The sequence below is a fragment of the Erythranthe guttata genome, chromosome 11 (assembly GCF_056151865.1).
Source record: "Erythranthe guttata isolate IM_541 chromosome 11, IM_541, whole genome shotgun sequence".
Taxonomy (NCBI): domain Eukaryota; kingdom Viridiplantae; phylum Streptophyta; class Magnoliopsida; order Lamiales; family Phrymaceae; genus Erythranthe; species Erythranthe guttata.
In genome coordinates this window covers 195,594-210,326 of record NC_142543.1, presented here as the reverse complement: position 1 = coordinate 210,326, position 14,733 = coordinate 195,594, and the positions used below count along the sequence as shown (strand labels likewise).

Below are 14,733 nucleotides of genomic sequence, written 5' to 3'. Positions count from 1 at the left end.
GTTGTTCAACAACAAACTCTGACTGAAATCGAAATCGACCAATTTTAAGGATCAAGATTTGTGCCGACAAGAATTTGTATTTTTAATACATTTTTATGAACGTCGAGTGATGACGAGACATTACACAAAAAAACAGAGAAAAATACAATAGAGAATTATTTGGGAGGTCCATGGCAGTAAAACGTGCATATGCAGTATGAGTTATCTACGCATCTTCCTCGGCCTTGTGACTTTTCAAAGCATTTCTTCATGCATTTGTTCGACTCGCATTGGCCTATTTGGATTTTTTCGCTGCATCTGTGCTCCGGAATCCAGGCTGAAGCCTCATTATTCAATCCCCTGACTGCAGTTAATTGTAAATTTAGCAGAGAAGAAATATTTCAACAATGTAGATATTGTAAGATTTTTGTTACCATTTCTTACCAATAATAATGTCACAAATATACGAATAAAGAAACAAATTGATAGAATTAAACCTGAAGAGAGAGTGAGAACGATGACGAAAATGATTGCAGCATATAAAATTTTCATTGTGAAGAGAATCGGAATCGTCGAACCCGCTGTTTGTGCAGTAATGAAAATAGAACTGCCAATATGTATATATACAAAAGCAAAATTGATTGTTACTTATGTAGAAAGTAATTGATTTTGGACAAAAAAGAAAAGAAAATTATTATTTATTACCAAATCTCTAATCAAGATCACATAACATTTAATAAAGTTTACAAAAAATATAGAGTGGATACTGAGTTATATGAAGATGTAAACTGTAAAGTATACTATAGAGAAGAAACTCACTCACTCACTCTTATGAAACACACAACTACCTCTTTACTTCAGCACAAGTTCTTTTCTTTCTGCCCACTCTTAATGCAAAGCACCAATGTGTACAAACTTATGTTACTATTACCTAATTGGAATCCTGTTGCAATCCAACATATCAATACATTTGATGGTAATCGCAACATACAAAGATTGTACCTACCGAATATTTTCATATGATGCAAAAATTATGCAAGAAAAATTTAACATCATAGAGAAAAATAGGAATACATAAAGAACACCAGATGCAAGAATTGATAAAGTCAGAAATAAAACTGATCCAAAACTGGTCTAAATTTATCAATAGCTAACTCCTTGTCCATTACATAAACAAAGCACGAAAGAGAGAATTAAGTTCTGAAACAACAGTTCAAAATGAAATGAAATGAAGAAAAAAACACAAAGGAATCCAAGGCAACAAGATAATCCTCTTAGTATCCTCCCTTGAGATCGTTGACGACATCGTATGGAATGGGAGTGACGGTCTCGAGGGTTGCACCTTCGACAACCATGAAACCAGGGTTTGGTCCTTTAGGCTGCCTCTTAGTGCTAATAATCATGCCTTGTGCCTTTGCTTCAGCCTTGAGCTTGTCATTCTTCTTTCTCCTCAGCTGCACCTCCTCATGGCACCTTGATGGCTGAACATGCTCGATACGAACATGGATCCTCTTCTTCAGGATCTTGTTGCGAACCTACATTCATGACAAATGAAAACACCAAGCATAAGTTTCATTGTCTTTTGAGAGTCGAATGGGACAGAAAAACACAAGTAAATAATAATCGCAAACTAGAGTACAGAACAGTTGAAAAAGCAATAAACATGGCAGCTATAGCATAATTCCCCAAGAGTATATGAAAATCAAATTATATAACATAATTATGGGATTAGTTAGCAATTCTTCAAACCAAACACAAATTGCAAAAGCTCGTAAAGATATACAGATATAATTAAACAATATATAGAGTCTCAGACATCCAAGGAAGGATAAGCAACATGTGCTCTCAAGCCCGGCAAAGGCGAAAGCAATCAGGCGGCCACTGCGAATGTTTTGAGAAACAAGCCTTAGATTTATCATCATAGACATCCAGAAATTCGACAAATGTTGTAATTCAAATTTGTAAACAAACACAAATCACAAATTGACATAGATAATATTGATGAAACATCAATTAAGCATTTCAAACTCATCCTATTTTCTTTCACAAAACGGCAACAATTCCAATCAAATCAACTGTAGCATACTGAGAGGACAATTACTGAAATTTAAAAAAAAACAAGCCAAATGCAGCAAAATGGAAGATATAATACGAAAATACAGTCATACAACGACATACCAAACACAGCTAATTCGATATAATCCCAAAAATTCGAAATTCAAACAGAAAACACAAAAAAAAAAAGCAAAGTAAAAAAAGGCAGATCGAAGAGGAAGAATACCTGCTTGTTGACTTCAACACCGATGGCACGCTTGGTGACGTTCCAGACACGACCGGTACGGCCATGGTAGAACTTGTGGGGCATACCCTTGTGGATGGAGCCGTTAACCTTGACATCGACATAGTCGCCGATTTTGAAGATCCTAAGGTAGGTGGTGAGGTGGGTCGGACCCTTCTTCCTGAAAGGCCTCGCGAAGAGATCCCTGGTTCTCGACCTCAAACCGTGTCCCGCCGGCATTTTGTTTTCTCTCCTTTCTCTCTCTCTGGTCTGGTGGTGTTGCGAGTGTGTGTTTGTGGCTGGAGACAAAACCTAAAATGAATGACTGAATATAATATATAAGGATATCTAGGGTTTTAGCCCCCAAATGGGCCGCCGTTGGAGTGTATCATTGGGCTTTCTCTTTTTCTTTTGAAATTGGTTAGTTATTTTTTTGGGCCTTATTATAATTTTATCCCATAGGTTTGTTTGTGTGACTTGCAATATGGTTTTAAATTATTGTTCAATTACGGTCCAAATCCAATACATAATAACACAAGGGTAATGATATATGCAGGCCAAATTAAACATTCAGGCATTTTTTTACCATGATTTTTTACCTTTTTACCATAACTATTTACCTTTTGTACTATTCATATGCACAAAATCGGACTTTTTTTATTCATGTGCTCGTGTGAATTTACGCGAGCACTTGGCAAGTGCTCGTGTGAATTCACGTGAGCACATTAACAATTTTTTTTTTTTTTTACCCACTCGTGTGATTTCACACGAACAGAGAAGATATGCTCGTGTGAAATCACACGAGCAGAACGTCTCTGTTCGTGTGAAATCACACGAGCAATTAAAAAAAAAAAAAAAAAATTAACAAGGTCTGCTCGCGTGAATTTACGCGAGCACTTGCCAAGTGCTCGCGTAAATTCACACGAGCAGGCCAAAGTCCGATTTTTTTCGTTTTTTTTTTCGGATTCGTAATCTACATAACAAGAGGATCGTAAAAATGTAAAAATTACCTCCGATCTGTTGACGATTTGCACGGGCTTTGCGAAAGAAAATCGAAAGGGTAGAGAAAGTTTTTGAGTTTTTTACCTTTTGTTTTTTGAGAAATGGTAAAAAATGTGCCTGAATGTTTAATTTGTGCCTGCATCATTTCAGATAACATAAATACTATAAACTAGGCAGCCATGGCTACAACTGTAAAGTGCAAAATGTAAACCCTAATCTTTATTTGTTTATTTATTTATTGGGAGTCAAAAAGTAGGAGGAGCACAAAATAAAGTTTATTCTCATGTGTGGCTTAAAGCCAAGAGGGTACGTATAAGCCAAGTCTAGTGTGGGACTTTGCTTGTCGTTAATAAAAAAAATGGTGATCAATTATTACATGCATGATGAAATACTAAATTAATTGTCGATATATATATTATATAAAAAATATTCATTATATTGAAACTTATAAAATAATAGAGAATTATGTGCATGGAATGGATTGGGAATTATTTATAGATTATCTTTTTACCATCAAAACAATTTGGTTTAGAGAATTTGTTGACTGACTTTATTGTTAATAACCAACTTATATATATTATGGTTCTGGAAAAAGACCAAATTGACTCTCTTGTGTCTAATGTTTGGTCACCTACTAGTCTACTACTACTACTACTACTACTAGGAAAGTAAATAAGAGAAAAAGAGAGGTCCAAAAACAGACTATAGTTGAATATATATATATGTATCATGTGTGATGTGTATATATAAGTAAGCCCCTGCAGCTTCATTCTTTTCATGTTTATTGTTTCTTGTCAAATTAGTTAATTCAACTGATAATTAATTGAGATTAGCATCATGGAAATCACATCCACCATTTTCTGCATTCTCATCATCCTCTCCTCAAATTTCATCATGATGATTAAGTCACAAGATCAATTCTCGAGAGAATTGTCCAATGAAGAAATAATGGGCCTCAAAACAGAGAAGCTCAGCCACCTCCACTTCTACTTCCACGACATAGTCAGCGGCCGCCACCCCACCGCATTCCGTGTAGCCGAATCCGCCGTCACCAACTCCTCCGCCACCGGATTCGGCTTTATGGTCATGATTGACGACCCTCTCACACTCGGCCCCAATATGACCTCCAAAATTGTGGGGAGAGCACAAGGGATATACGCCTCTGCCGATTTGAACAACTTCGGGCTTTTGATGGTGTTGAACTATGTGTTTACTGAGGGTAAGTTCAACGGCAGCACTCTCAGTATATTGGGCCGGAACGCGGTGTCCTCCGCCGTCAGGGAGATGCCTGTCGTCGGAGGCAGCGGCGTTTTCCGATTTGCTCGCGGGTATGCTCAGGCGAGGACTCACCAGCTCAACTTCAAGACCGGTGATGCTGTTGTTGAATACAATGTCTATGTTTTCCATTATTGATTTGATGGATTAATTATAATTCTGATTACAGCATTAACATATGCTATTTTAATTTCTTTTCTTTAATAATAAATAGTCAGCTGGTTATTTTAAGTGTAGTAGGTGGTCTAATATAATTCACCAACAAACTAAATTACACACTAATTACTTGCTGTATATATTAATTATATTATATTATTAATGAATATTGATATATAACATATATATTTCTGCTTTTTGCGGGGAAATTATGTGACACCCTTTCGTTCACAAATAATAATTGTATTTCACTATTTATGATAATTAAATAAAATTTGGCGTGGGCATCATTTTTATTGTTTACTAAAGTAGTATCAATTAAAATACATAAATTATAGTCTTTAAATTTCTCACATAACAAAAGAAAAAAAAAAAAAAAAAAAAAATCTACTGTTGGGCTTGACCAAAATTATGGGCCTAATAAAAGAAAGCTGTTAATCCATTATCAATATTTTATTGGTTAGAGACGAATTTTGAAACCCATCATCATCATCATCGTGATTCATCAAGTTCTACGAAAAGAAGCTTCGAAGAGGACTATAGCGTACCATGATGATCCACGGCGGCTCATCTCTCTCTCTCTCTGAAACCCTATCGAAGAATGCTTATGGTATGTGTGTCTCAAATCTCAATCATATATAAAAATTTGTTTCGCATATTATCTGATCCACTCACAATAAGCTTATTGGACCATCTCAATTCGTGTGATCGTATCCCTTTTTATCTAATATTTATCAGCTCAACTTTTTGAAACTGGAATTTTCCGAATGTAAAATCGCCTTAGTTCTCCATGACATGATTCCGCTGTTCTGGTGTTTATGTGCAATTGTGCACGTGAATGAGATCTTCAAAATATGTTTCGTTCGGCTGTATCTGTATTTGTATCTATATATAATATATATATGTATATGTAATTATGTATCTGTATGGGGGGCGTTAATTTCTTAAATGACGGTGAATTATAGCATTAGATTTATAAGAATGCTGTGTAGAAATGGGGAGATATATAATCTAACCAGATTATTTACATGGAATTTAAGGTGATTTCATCGACTAGTTGAAATAGTGTGATGTGGATATGACATTTCTGGTGTTTCCTTGTAATGATGCATATGGACTTATCTTGAATCCAATTGAAACCATCCTCCCTTGAATACTTGTTGACTTGAATAATTAATTGAAGTCACTAGTACTACAACTAACCATGTTTTAAGCAGAGCAATTGAATACAAAGTTAGCTCCTAAACGAGTTGTGCTTTTTTATGAATATAAGAGTGCGTTTGGATGGAGGGATTTGATTTGGGGAAGGGATTTGAAATGACTCCAATTTGGAGTCATTTGAAATCCACCTCAATTGCTCCAAAAACAAATAAAAAGGAGGGGTGTGGATTTGAAATTCATCCCCAAATCCCTCAATCCAACCAAGTCCAAGGGGTTTGTTATTATGGATTTGAAATCCCTCCATCCAAATGCACCCTAAACGTAATCTATGTTATTCTTTCAATCTAATTGACTCCTCAATTCAATGAACAGGTTACACACTAGGACACCCTATAACGCTGCTCAAACTGTCAACCTCGTTGCCAAGCTTGATGGCCATAGTGGTCTGTGTTTGAGGTATTGTGGTCCTAACTTCCACTCTTCATATGTCTTTGTGCTTCCCTTATTTTCTCTACTTGTGTTTCTGTAGAGTGTATTAATTAGTGGGCCTTCAGATAGTTGGACTCTGTTACCATTTATCACAGTGATCTCTGCTAAACCCACTCCTACTTATCCCTTTTACTAGTGTTTTTTTCTCTGTGTGGTAAACAAAAAAAAAAAGAGTTTCCATTAATGCATATACTGTCATCTTTTTTAAATTGAGTATCATGGAAAACCTTTTTCTTTATTTAGGCAGAAAAGAACATGATGAGAAATTGAGAATTGTTTTGTAGGATTGGTGCCCAACTCTCTGAAACAAATACAATCATATGCTTTTTACTTTTTATGTTTTAAAGACTGTGTAGCTAATATGAACTTGTATTGGTCTACGATTAACGTTGTTCGACCATATGCTCACAAATTTCTCATTTATTGCATTCTATCTGCTATTATGCATACATAACTATGTTATAATGTAGCACAAGCACCTTCCCTATGTGCTCTTTCAAAATACATATATATTTGATTATCTGAAAACTAAAATCCTTTTTAGTGGACTCGAGACTGCCACCCTTCTCCAGTTGAACCTTGGCCTATATATGGCCACAGAATCGAACCCAAATCTTCAACTAGATATGCTTTTGCTCATAATATAAAGTTTGATAGCTACAAACCTTATGAAGAGGCAAAAAAAAAAAAAGAAAAATCTATGCAGGCCTAATCTCTACGTATGTGTATGTACCCCTCATTAAAGGTTATGATGACCCACATGGAAAAAAGTTTGTGGGGAATGTTCATCACTAGTTTATTCAAATTTACCTGCATCTACCTCTGGATAGATAAATATTAGTTTCTTGTGTGATTTTTATGTGCATTCGAAGACATAAGAATATACAATTATTCGTCATCTTCCCATACATAATCCTCTGTTTAATGTTTTTGTAAATCACACATTCCTGCTAAATAGTACATATCCATAGCGTGAATGAGTGGCATGAGATTCTAGACACTAGATTTATATTGAGCATAGGTGAGTCTCATCGAGGATTTGTATTGATAATGTACAAATCTAGTTGATTCGAGTTGAGTTCAGAAGATTGAAGTCGTAACAATTAATTCTCAGTTGAAGAAGTGAATATATTTGTAGACGAATCAAAGTAAATCAACTAGTAAACAAATTGTAACTACACTAAAGTCAGTGCGATCATATCTTACTAATTAAGTATGATGTCTCTAAATTAACGAAGAAACAGAATTGTTATTCCTCTGCACTCCTCATACCGATCGCGAAACAGCAATAAAGCCTGTCTGATAGAAATGTATAATGTTCGAAAAAAATCGATTAAAGATGTAAATCTAAACTCACATGATCTTGCAACTCTGGCTTCGACTCAAAGCCTACCCGGAACTGAGAACTAGGTACACCATTAATCGATGATAACGGCTTCATTTGGTTGTCCGAGTTAAACAACGGAATTTGTTGACGAGTATAAACCGGTGAGCTATGAGCAGTTGGGATTCGCCACAAAGCCAAGGGGCTTCCGTTGATAGGTTGTGGGTGGTGAGCACTAGTACTGTAGGAGGAGCCATAGCCGTAGCCGCCACCATGATTAAGCCTGCTGTTTGAACTGTACGTGGTGGTGCTGCTGTTATTGTTCCATGGATGGTAGGCCATGGGAGGAAGTGTTGTGGCGGATCCTAGGCGGCCGTAATTCATCATGCCATATACATGTGCGTCGGCCAAGCCACCATGGGCAATTGCAGACTGCAAGTGGGCTCGTTTGGCTTGCTGGCGTTCTCTCTTGTGCGCGTTTTGGTGTCCACCGAGTGCTTGAGAAGTGGGGAAGTTTCTGCAGCAGTAATGGCATTCGAATTTCCGGCTGCTAATTTCTGAGTTGTCACCGCTGTCTTTATTTGTCTCCCCTTCTCGAGCGTTGTTATTGTTGTTTTCGGTGGAGTCGGAGTGGTCATCTGTGGTGGTGCCGCCGAATTCCTTGCCGAAAAGCCTGATGGCTCCGGCGCCCTTTTCTTTGAGCTGCGGTGGAGCAGGGCGGATAAAGGGAAGCTGAGAGAAGGACTCGACGTTCATGAAGTCTCGTGTCTCTCTGTCAGTCTTGTCCATGGAAGTAGAATAACTAGCTAGCTGCCCTTTTTTGGCTTGAAGAAAAAAGTCAGTGAGAATGAATGAGGAAAGAAGAGAATTGTCAGGTGGAGGTGAGAAAATGTGAAAGAGGAGGAGAGAAATTCTTGTTAAGAGAGGGTATGGTGGGACCTGAAATGGAGTGGACAAATATCCATGGTTTAAAATTCTTTGGATATGTGTATGTGTATATATATATATATATATATATATATATATATATATATATATATATATATATATATATATATGTGTGTGTGTGTGTGTGTGTGTGTGTGTGTGAGGGGAGATAAGGTCCCCAGTTTTGATGTGTGCTGTAGGTGAATATTATGGATCTTACTCTATACTTGGCACTGGTTGGAAAAGGGAGAGAAATGACTGTATCTAATTGCATGTCATGATAATTACTTAAGTTGATCTAAGTATATGGTTTTCAGTCTTATGAACATGTCAAGATTCTACTAAGTAGTTAAGACTAGGATAATATTGACAGTAAGTGATGCTAGTTGTCTTATTAATAATAATATCAGTCATATATAAGGTCATGAATTGTTTTCTAGTCTAATACAAGTGATGTCGTCATTAAACATGTATTAATATAATAAAGCTTGAAAAGGAACCAACCTTGCATGTTAAAAGCCTGCTAGATAGATTGCTCCGGCCATTTGCTGCTGTCACTGTACATCTTTGATTTTATTTTTTCTTTGGCACATATATATATTTGCATGCGTATTATTATTATTATTATCAATAATGTTAATTTGAATAAATGAGTTAAACAAAATGGGATACTGATGTGAGCAGTGGGTGTTGTTCCTCCTCTCTGTCCAAGAAAGAATGAGGACCATGCACAAGTGAGTACCTCCTGTTGCTACTTGATAATATAGCTGCATTGGCTGCTTTGATATTGCTTCTCTTGGATCCATTCTCCAAAGTGGTCCATCAATTGTTACCCAGCTTACATGAATGAAAGAGATGTTTAATCCCCATTTATCCCTCTTTCTGCTCCTCATCTACCCCGGCCCCCCAGTTAAGTACATCCCCCTCTCTCTCTCTCTCTCTCACACACACACACACACACACACACACATCAGTGTGAAAATTCTATTTATTCCAGTGTGTTACATAATTGTTTTCCTTAATTGTGATACTATGTGGGAGGTTGCATGATAAAAGTAGCAAAATGGACATGGGGCTTTTTCTGGCAATTTTGATATATATATATATTTCATTTCATTACATTCTTTAAATAGGAATTCAGGTGGCTTTACCCTTTTAATGTTTCTGGATACATCTTACATGGGATTTTCCTGTTAAAGTAAAAGACTCTAAAAATAGCTTAGCTACGTTGTTTGGACAACACTTTTAGCCTTCCAGCTTGTGTACCATTTCTTTATCTTACTACTGTTACATACCTCTCCTTCTTATATATATATATATTCGTGGTGGAAGAGTAGAAATGTACACACATACCCACATGGGTGGGTGTGTGTGCTTTTTCTAGTGGGAGTATCTTGATGGGCATGTAATAACAACCCTATTTAGAGTTACCTGCACAGTGGCTAATGAATACAAAAATTACAGGAAAAAGGTACATTCTGTAAAATTTTACTGTTGAAGCAAGTGAAAGTTTGACCTGGGACTAGTGTAAAAGTACTAACACCGTATATTCTGTAACTAGTATACATATGCACAACTATTAGAGGAGCAGACTTCAGCCACAGTAGGTAGAAATATAATTGCCATAAACTTACTGATGAATGTCATCTTCATATGGAACTTTATTTTTTTGTCAATATTTACAGCTTTCTTTCTTTCACTGCTTTCAAGGTTATACTCCGTGAACTTCAACCTCTTATATTCCATTATACTCTAAATCAAAGGGACCCTAAATTTGAAGGCCAACTAGTTAGAGCTAAAGTTTATCTCCCTCACTTAGCTTCATAGGAACTTGGGATTTTTTAATAATTTTAAGGTTTTTTTGTTTAATAGCTTGTTTGGCATGAATAATGTTCTGCAAATATACATGGTGCTAAGACAAAGAAAATAGTTTCTTTAAATTATCTGCACAAGAGTATGTATGCTAAAGAGATTATGATGATGATGAATGCTTTGGTCCATTTTGCAATAATTCCTTGTTAGATAAACTGATGTATGCATATGTATGTACACCTTCTTCTTACACATAAATATATATGATATATACAGTAATAATTCATCCTTTTCCTTTTTCCAATTCCAAGACAAGTCACTATCCACTTCATGGGATTTTACAATTTATAATCTGTAGCTATAATTTTTTCTGCTTCTAGTTTTGTGTTAATGGAAGTACCCCCTTTGATGGACAGCACCATTTCATTGAAGTGGGACCCATCCACCTCTCCCACAACAACCACCACCCTTCAATTCTTTCAAACCTCCCTTGCCTTCTTTTACCACTATTAATAAACTACTTAATTACTGTAAATTCAAAGACTAGTAGCCTCAGGGGACCAAAACTGTATCTACTACTACTATTATTATATATATATAGTCTCTCTCTCATCGAATACTTTATTAGTAAACAATTACACAAATTAATTGTTAGTAAAATTTAACGATTTTATCCCAGACTGTGTGTACATGATGAAATGTGTGGGTTCATAGTTGATACACAGACCACACCACTAGCAAGACTGCTGTCGCCATCCCAGTTAATGGGAACCCTAAATTCTCTCTTTAAGTTTGGCATTTTGGCTTTTGTTTTTCATACGCACACACAGACAAAATTCTGTTTTTCGTCATGCATTTTTGGTATTACTTTTCTGCTCTTTTTGTATTTTATTAATTTTATAATTTTGCTATAGCTATTTTATATTACACACTTAGTTTTTCAATATTTGACGATTTTTTTTTTTTTTTGAAAGAATTGGATGGGAATATAATTACCAAAAACAAAAAGGGTGTTGGTTGTTGTAAGTAATTGTTGTCTGTTTGAAACAAGTTGCATGGTCTGAATCGCCTAAGAAAAACTCCTGTCACGGGACCTCTTTCCACTACCTCCCTCTACGCCATATGCTCCCATTTTTGGACCACATTAGTTTTATTTTTTTTCACATTAATTATAACTATATTTACAAGGAAGAACCTTAATTATTATCTCATCTAAGCTTATTTATATATTTCACGAAAAACAACTTTCTAATTATTATCATCTACTTTATGTGTTCGGTTCTTGAGATTTATTATATTGTAATTAAGTTGTATAAGAATTAAATCTTGGAGTACGCAGAAGAAAGCCTGTTTTGTTGTAGTCACAAATAATTGAATTTTTTGGACCTTTTGCTTGATCGAGATTTTGATCACATGCATGTCATTGTGAATTACACATTCAATATTTAATTTTAATATTGTTATGGCATTTGGAGTAGTTATTTTGAAAAATAAGAAATACAAGTAGGAATGTGTATGCAATAAATTAAAAGGCATTGCAAGTGGAGAAAACAATATGGGAGCCCACCATGCAATGTACCCCTCTTCTCAAGTACCATTTTGAAAGTACGTATAAACCCATGCACACTTGGTAAATACACTAACTCTTTTTTTTTATATTCGATTTATACACAATTTTACCCATATACACGTGGATGTGTGTAAAATATGTCTGGTAGAAATATAATCTATAAAGTTCACTTGGTGTAGCATAGTACAAACGCATAATACGTATAATATGTGTGTGTTTGTATGCATATATTTATACGTATGTACAATTATTTAAATATAAATATAAAAATATGGAAATGTGAAAACAGATGCATGTGAATGAGGAGTGAGTTATAAATTGAAGTCAGCATATAACAACAACCCATTGAACTCTCTTTAAAAGCAAGATGGACAACGATCCATCAGTATTGTTGTCTGAAACTGAAACGTGTTGGACCACCAAACACAGATACATGTTTGCATTAACTAATCACCCCTCCCAAATTTAAAGCACAACCCTTTACTTTAACTTGCCAATTATATCATCAGTCTCTTTCCTCTAACAAATTAAAATCCACCCAAAAAAAATAAAATTGATTTTTAATATGCTAATTAACATGCAGGAGGACTACTGTATACTAGCTCAATGATTTTTATTTTTTTTTGGGAAAAAATGAGTCATCGATTACAACATTAATAAAGAATGTGACAGCTAAATTGTATATGAAAAGTCATCAATATATATATGTATAAACTTATACTTGAATATATATATATATATATATATATATGAACATGGCAAGTACATGTGAGTAATTGTGGAACCTACTAGTTCATTGAATTTTAGCTAAAATGGTGGTGGAATATCATTTTCCTCAGATCTCCACAGGATCTTGATGTTGAATCCCGAATATATTGTTTTCTTCTCTCACATATGGCAATCTATAAATACATACTCTCTCTCTTTATATATATATATATATATATATATATATATATATATATATATATATATATATATATATATATATGTATATATATATGGCTGGCAATTGTGGTATGTGAGCTGAACTTTGGTTGGCTTAAGCTCATATACTATCAGGTCTCATATCACAGGTTCAAGCTCAATTCATGTATTTTTTCGGACTTTGGGTTTATATCGAACAATATATAAATTACATATTTTACAACTCTGCAGCCGAACGTGATAAAAAAAAGTGCACTTGAAGAGAAAAATGTAAAGTGTATTCATGAATAGAAAACTAAGATAAAATTATAGTCAGAAAATAAGATTAAAATCATATATAGTATTTTTATTGAAACAAATGAAGTTTAATAGGCACCCGGTGAATATCTTTTACTTGATTCATATTAGACTATTGTCACCGCAACCATTTATTTATTTTTTTATTTTTTGTTGCAAAATAAAATGATATAATGCGATTGTAACTTGTAACTTGTATTTAAAATCATATCATTAAAATAATAAATATATCACATTAAAATTGATAGTTGCAAGTTGCATCGCAATGACATTCCCATGAATATACTGTATAAATAATATCAACTGGTCCACATTCTTGATTTCAGATGTTGACTCTACATATACACACACACCATCTTTTTAACCATATACTATCGATCTTATGTTTCTACTAATTGCAAGAATGCCTCCTGTGCATATATTATATATATGCCATATCTCTCTCTCTCTCTCTCTCTCTCTCTCTCTCTCTCTCTATATATATATATATATATATATATATATATATATATATATATATATATAAAATATTAATTAATAAATAGGGATATATATTAAATATATAGCATGTTAATTTTCGTCCTAGTTTTCGCAATCATTTCTGCAGCCTCACTATCGGATGGCAGTGTAACATTGTGACTTGACATTGGACCATGTTTATTGCAATTGCTTATTATTTACTCAATTTTCAACAACAAGGAAAATAAATACTCAATATGAGAAAAATGTCAGAGAGTCCATAAATAAATTAGTGGGGTCTTTGGAATTGAAGTATTTTGATATATATATAATTTTGGCATTATTTAGAAAGAAGTGGTCCTAAAAATAAATCAAAGGAGGAGATCCAAAGCAAGCTAGGTTGAAAATCCCTTTTCTAACCATTCTCCCAAGTAGCTACACTACACTGCACACCCTTGCTTGTTGGCCTTCCAGTTAATTATTGAAAAAGCCAAGCTTTAGATGCTGACATATTTAATTTTTTGTATATATAGATATAAATTCTATCATGATTTTAATTAGTGTATTGTTTTTTTTTTTTTTTTTTTTTTTTTTGAAAAATTAGTGTATTGTTTCGTATGGACTAAAGTAAGTTCGATAATGACACATAATTAATTGGGTCCAAACTCAACAAAGTGACAAAACAAGACACTAGCTAGTAGTACTAAGTACTAATTAATAATTACTAATTGTAGTAACCTAGGACCATCTTATATATTGTTTCCTCTTATAACAAACATTTCCATCTTTTTTTGTTTAACAACATTATGTTTTACTACTTGAGGTATGTGTTTAATTTGAAAGACATGAATATTTATTACGATCAGTTTATATAAAATAGAATTATATGTAGTTTGATGGGCCAAAATCGAAATCCACGCCCAAACAATTAGACGATAAAGCCCATCGAAATTAATTATGGGTGAGCCCAAACAACCATAATAATACTTCTCAAAGTTGGGCCAAACCCAATTGTTTTTATATCAATTACGATTCTTTTTTCTTTCTTTTTTTGAATCCAATATTTAATAGAAATTT

At 34.4% G+C, this 14,733-nt stretch overlaps 2 protein-coding genes, 1 long non-coding RNA gene, 1 other non-coding gene and 1 pseudogene across 5 annotated transcripts; 1 reads left to right on the top strand and 4 right to left on the bottom strand.

Moving 5' to 3' along the window:
* Positions 1-57: 57 nt before the first annotated feature.
* On the bottom strand, positions 58-725 carry LOC105976596 (uncharacterized). Its single transcript, XR_001174482.2, has 2 exons — positions 477-725; positions 58-343 (listed from the first exon to the last, which is right to left on the bottom strand). It is a non-coding gene; the product is annotated as an uncharacterized LOC105976596 (long non-coding RNA).
* Positions 726-1,092: 367 nt separating this feature from the next.
* Positions 1,093-2,721, bottom strand: LOC105976595 (large ribosomal subunit protein eL21z/eL21y). The gene is made up of 2 exons (XM_013001835.2): positions 2,261-2,721; positions 1,093-1,514 (listed from the first exon to the last, which is right to left on the bottom strand). The coding sequence occupies exons 1-2, from the start codon at positions 2,495-2,497 to the stop codon at positions 1,254-1,256; spliced, it is 498 nt and encodes a 165-aa protein (XP_012857289.1). The 5' UTR covers positions 2,498-2,721; the 3' UTR covers positions 1,093-1,253.
* On the bottom strand, positions 1,786-1,906 carry LOC148766724 (small nucleolar RNA SNORD14). The gene has a single exon (XR_016034581.1). It is a non-coding gene; the product is annotated as a small nucleolar RNA SNORD14 (small nucleolar RNA).
* Positions 2,722-3,951: 1,230 nt separating the features above from the next.
* On the top strand, positions 3,952-4,765 carry LOC105976594 (dirigent protein 21 pseudogene; annotated as a pseudogene). The gene has a single exon (XR_016034173.1). The product of XR_016034173.1 is annotated as a dirigent protein 21 pseudogene (transcript).
* Positions 4,766-7,450: 2,685 nt separating this feature from the next.
* On the bottom strand, positions 7,451-8,645 carry LOC105976592 (zinc finger protein 8). The gene has a single exon (XM_013001833.2). It carries the CDS (start codon positions 8,451-8,453, stop codon positions 7,674-7,676), a length of 780 nt encoding a protein of 259 aa, XP_012857287.2. The 5' UTR covers positions 8,454-8,645; the 3' UTR covers positions 7,451-7,673.
* Positions 8,646-14,733: the final 6,088 nt, after the last annotated feature.

Bases quoted from the DNA above. Each gene is read 5' to 3' on its own strand.
- LOC105976595 (XM_013001835.2), bottom strand. From the start codon at position 2,497: ATGCCGGCGGGACACGGTTTGAGGTCGAGAACCAGGGATCTCTTCGCG. The intron at 1,515-2,260 runs GTATTCTTCCTC...TCATGAATGTAG, and splicing joins GTGTTGAAGTCAACAAGCAG to GTTCGCAACAAGATCCTGAA.
- LOC105976592 (XM_013001833.2), bottom strand. From the start codon at position 8,453: ATGGACAAGACTGACAGAGAGACACGAGACTTCATGAACGTCGAGTCC.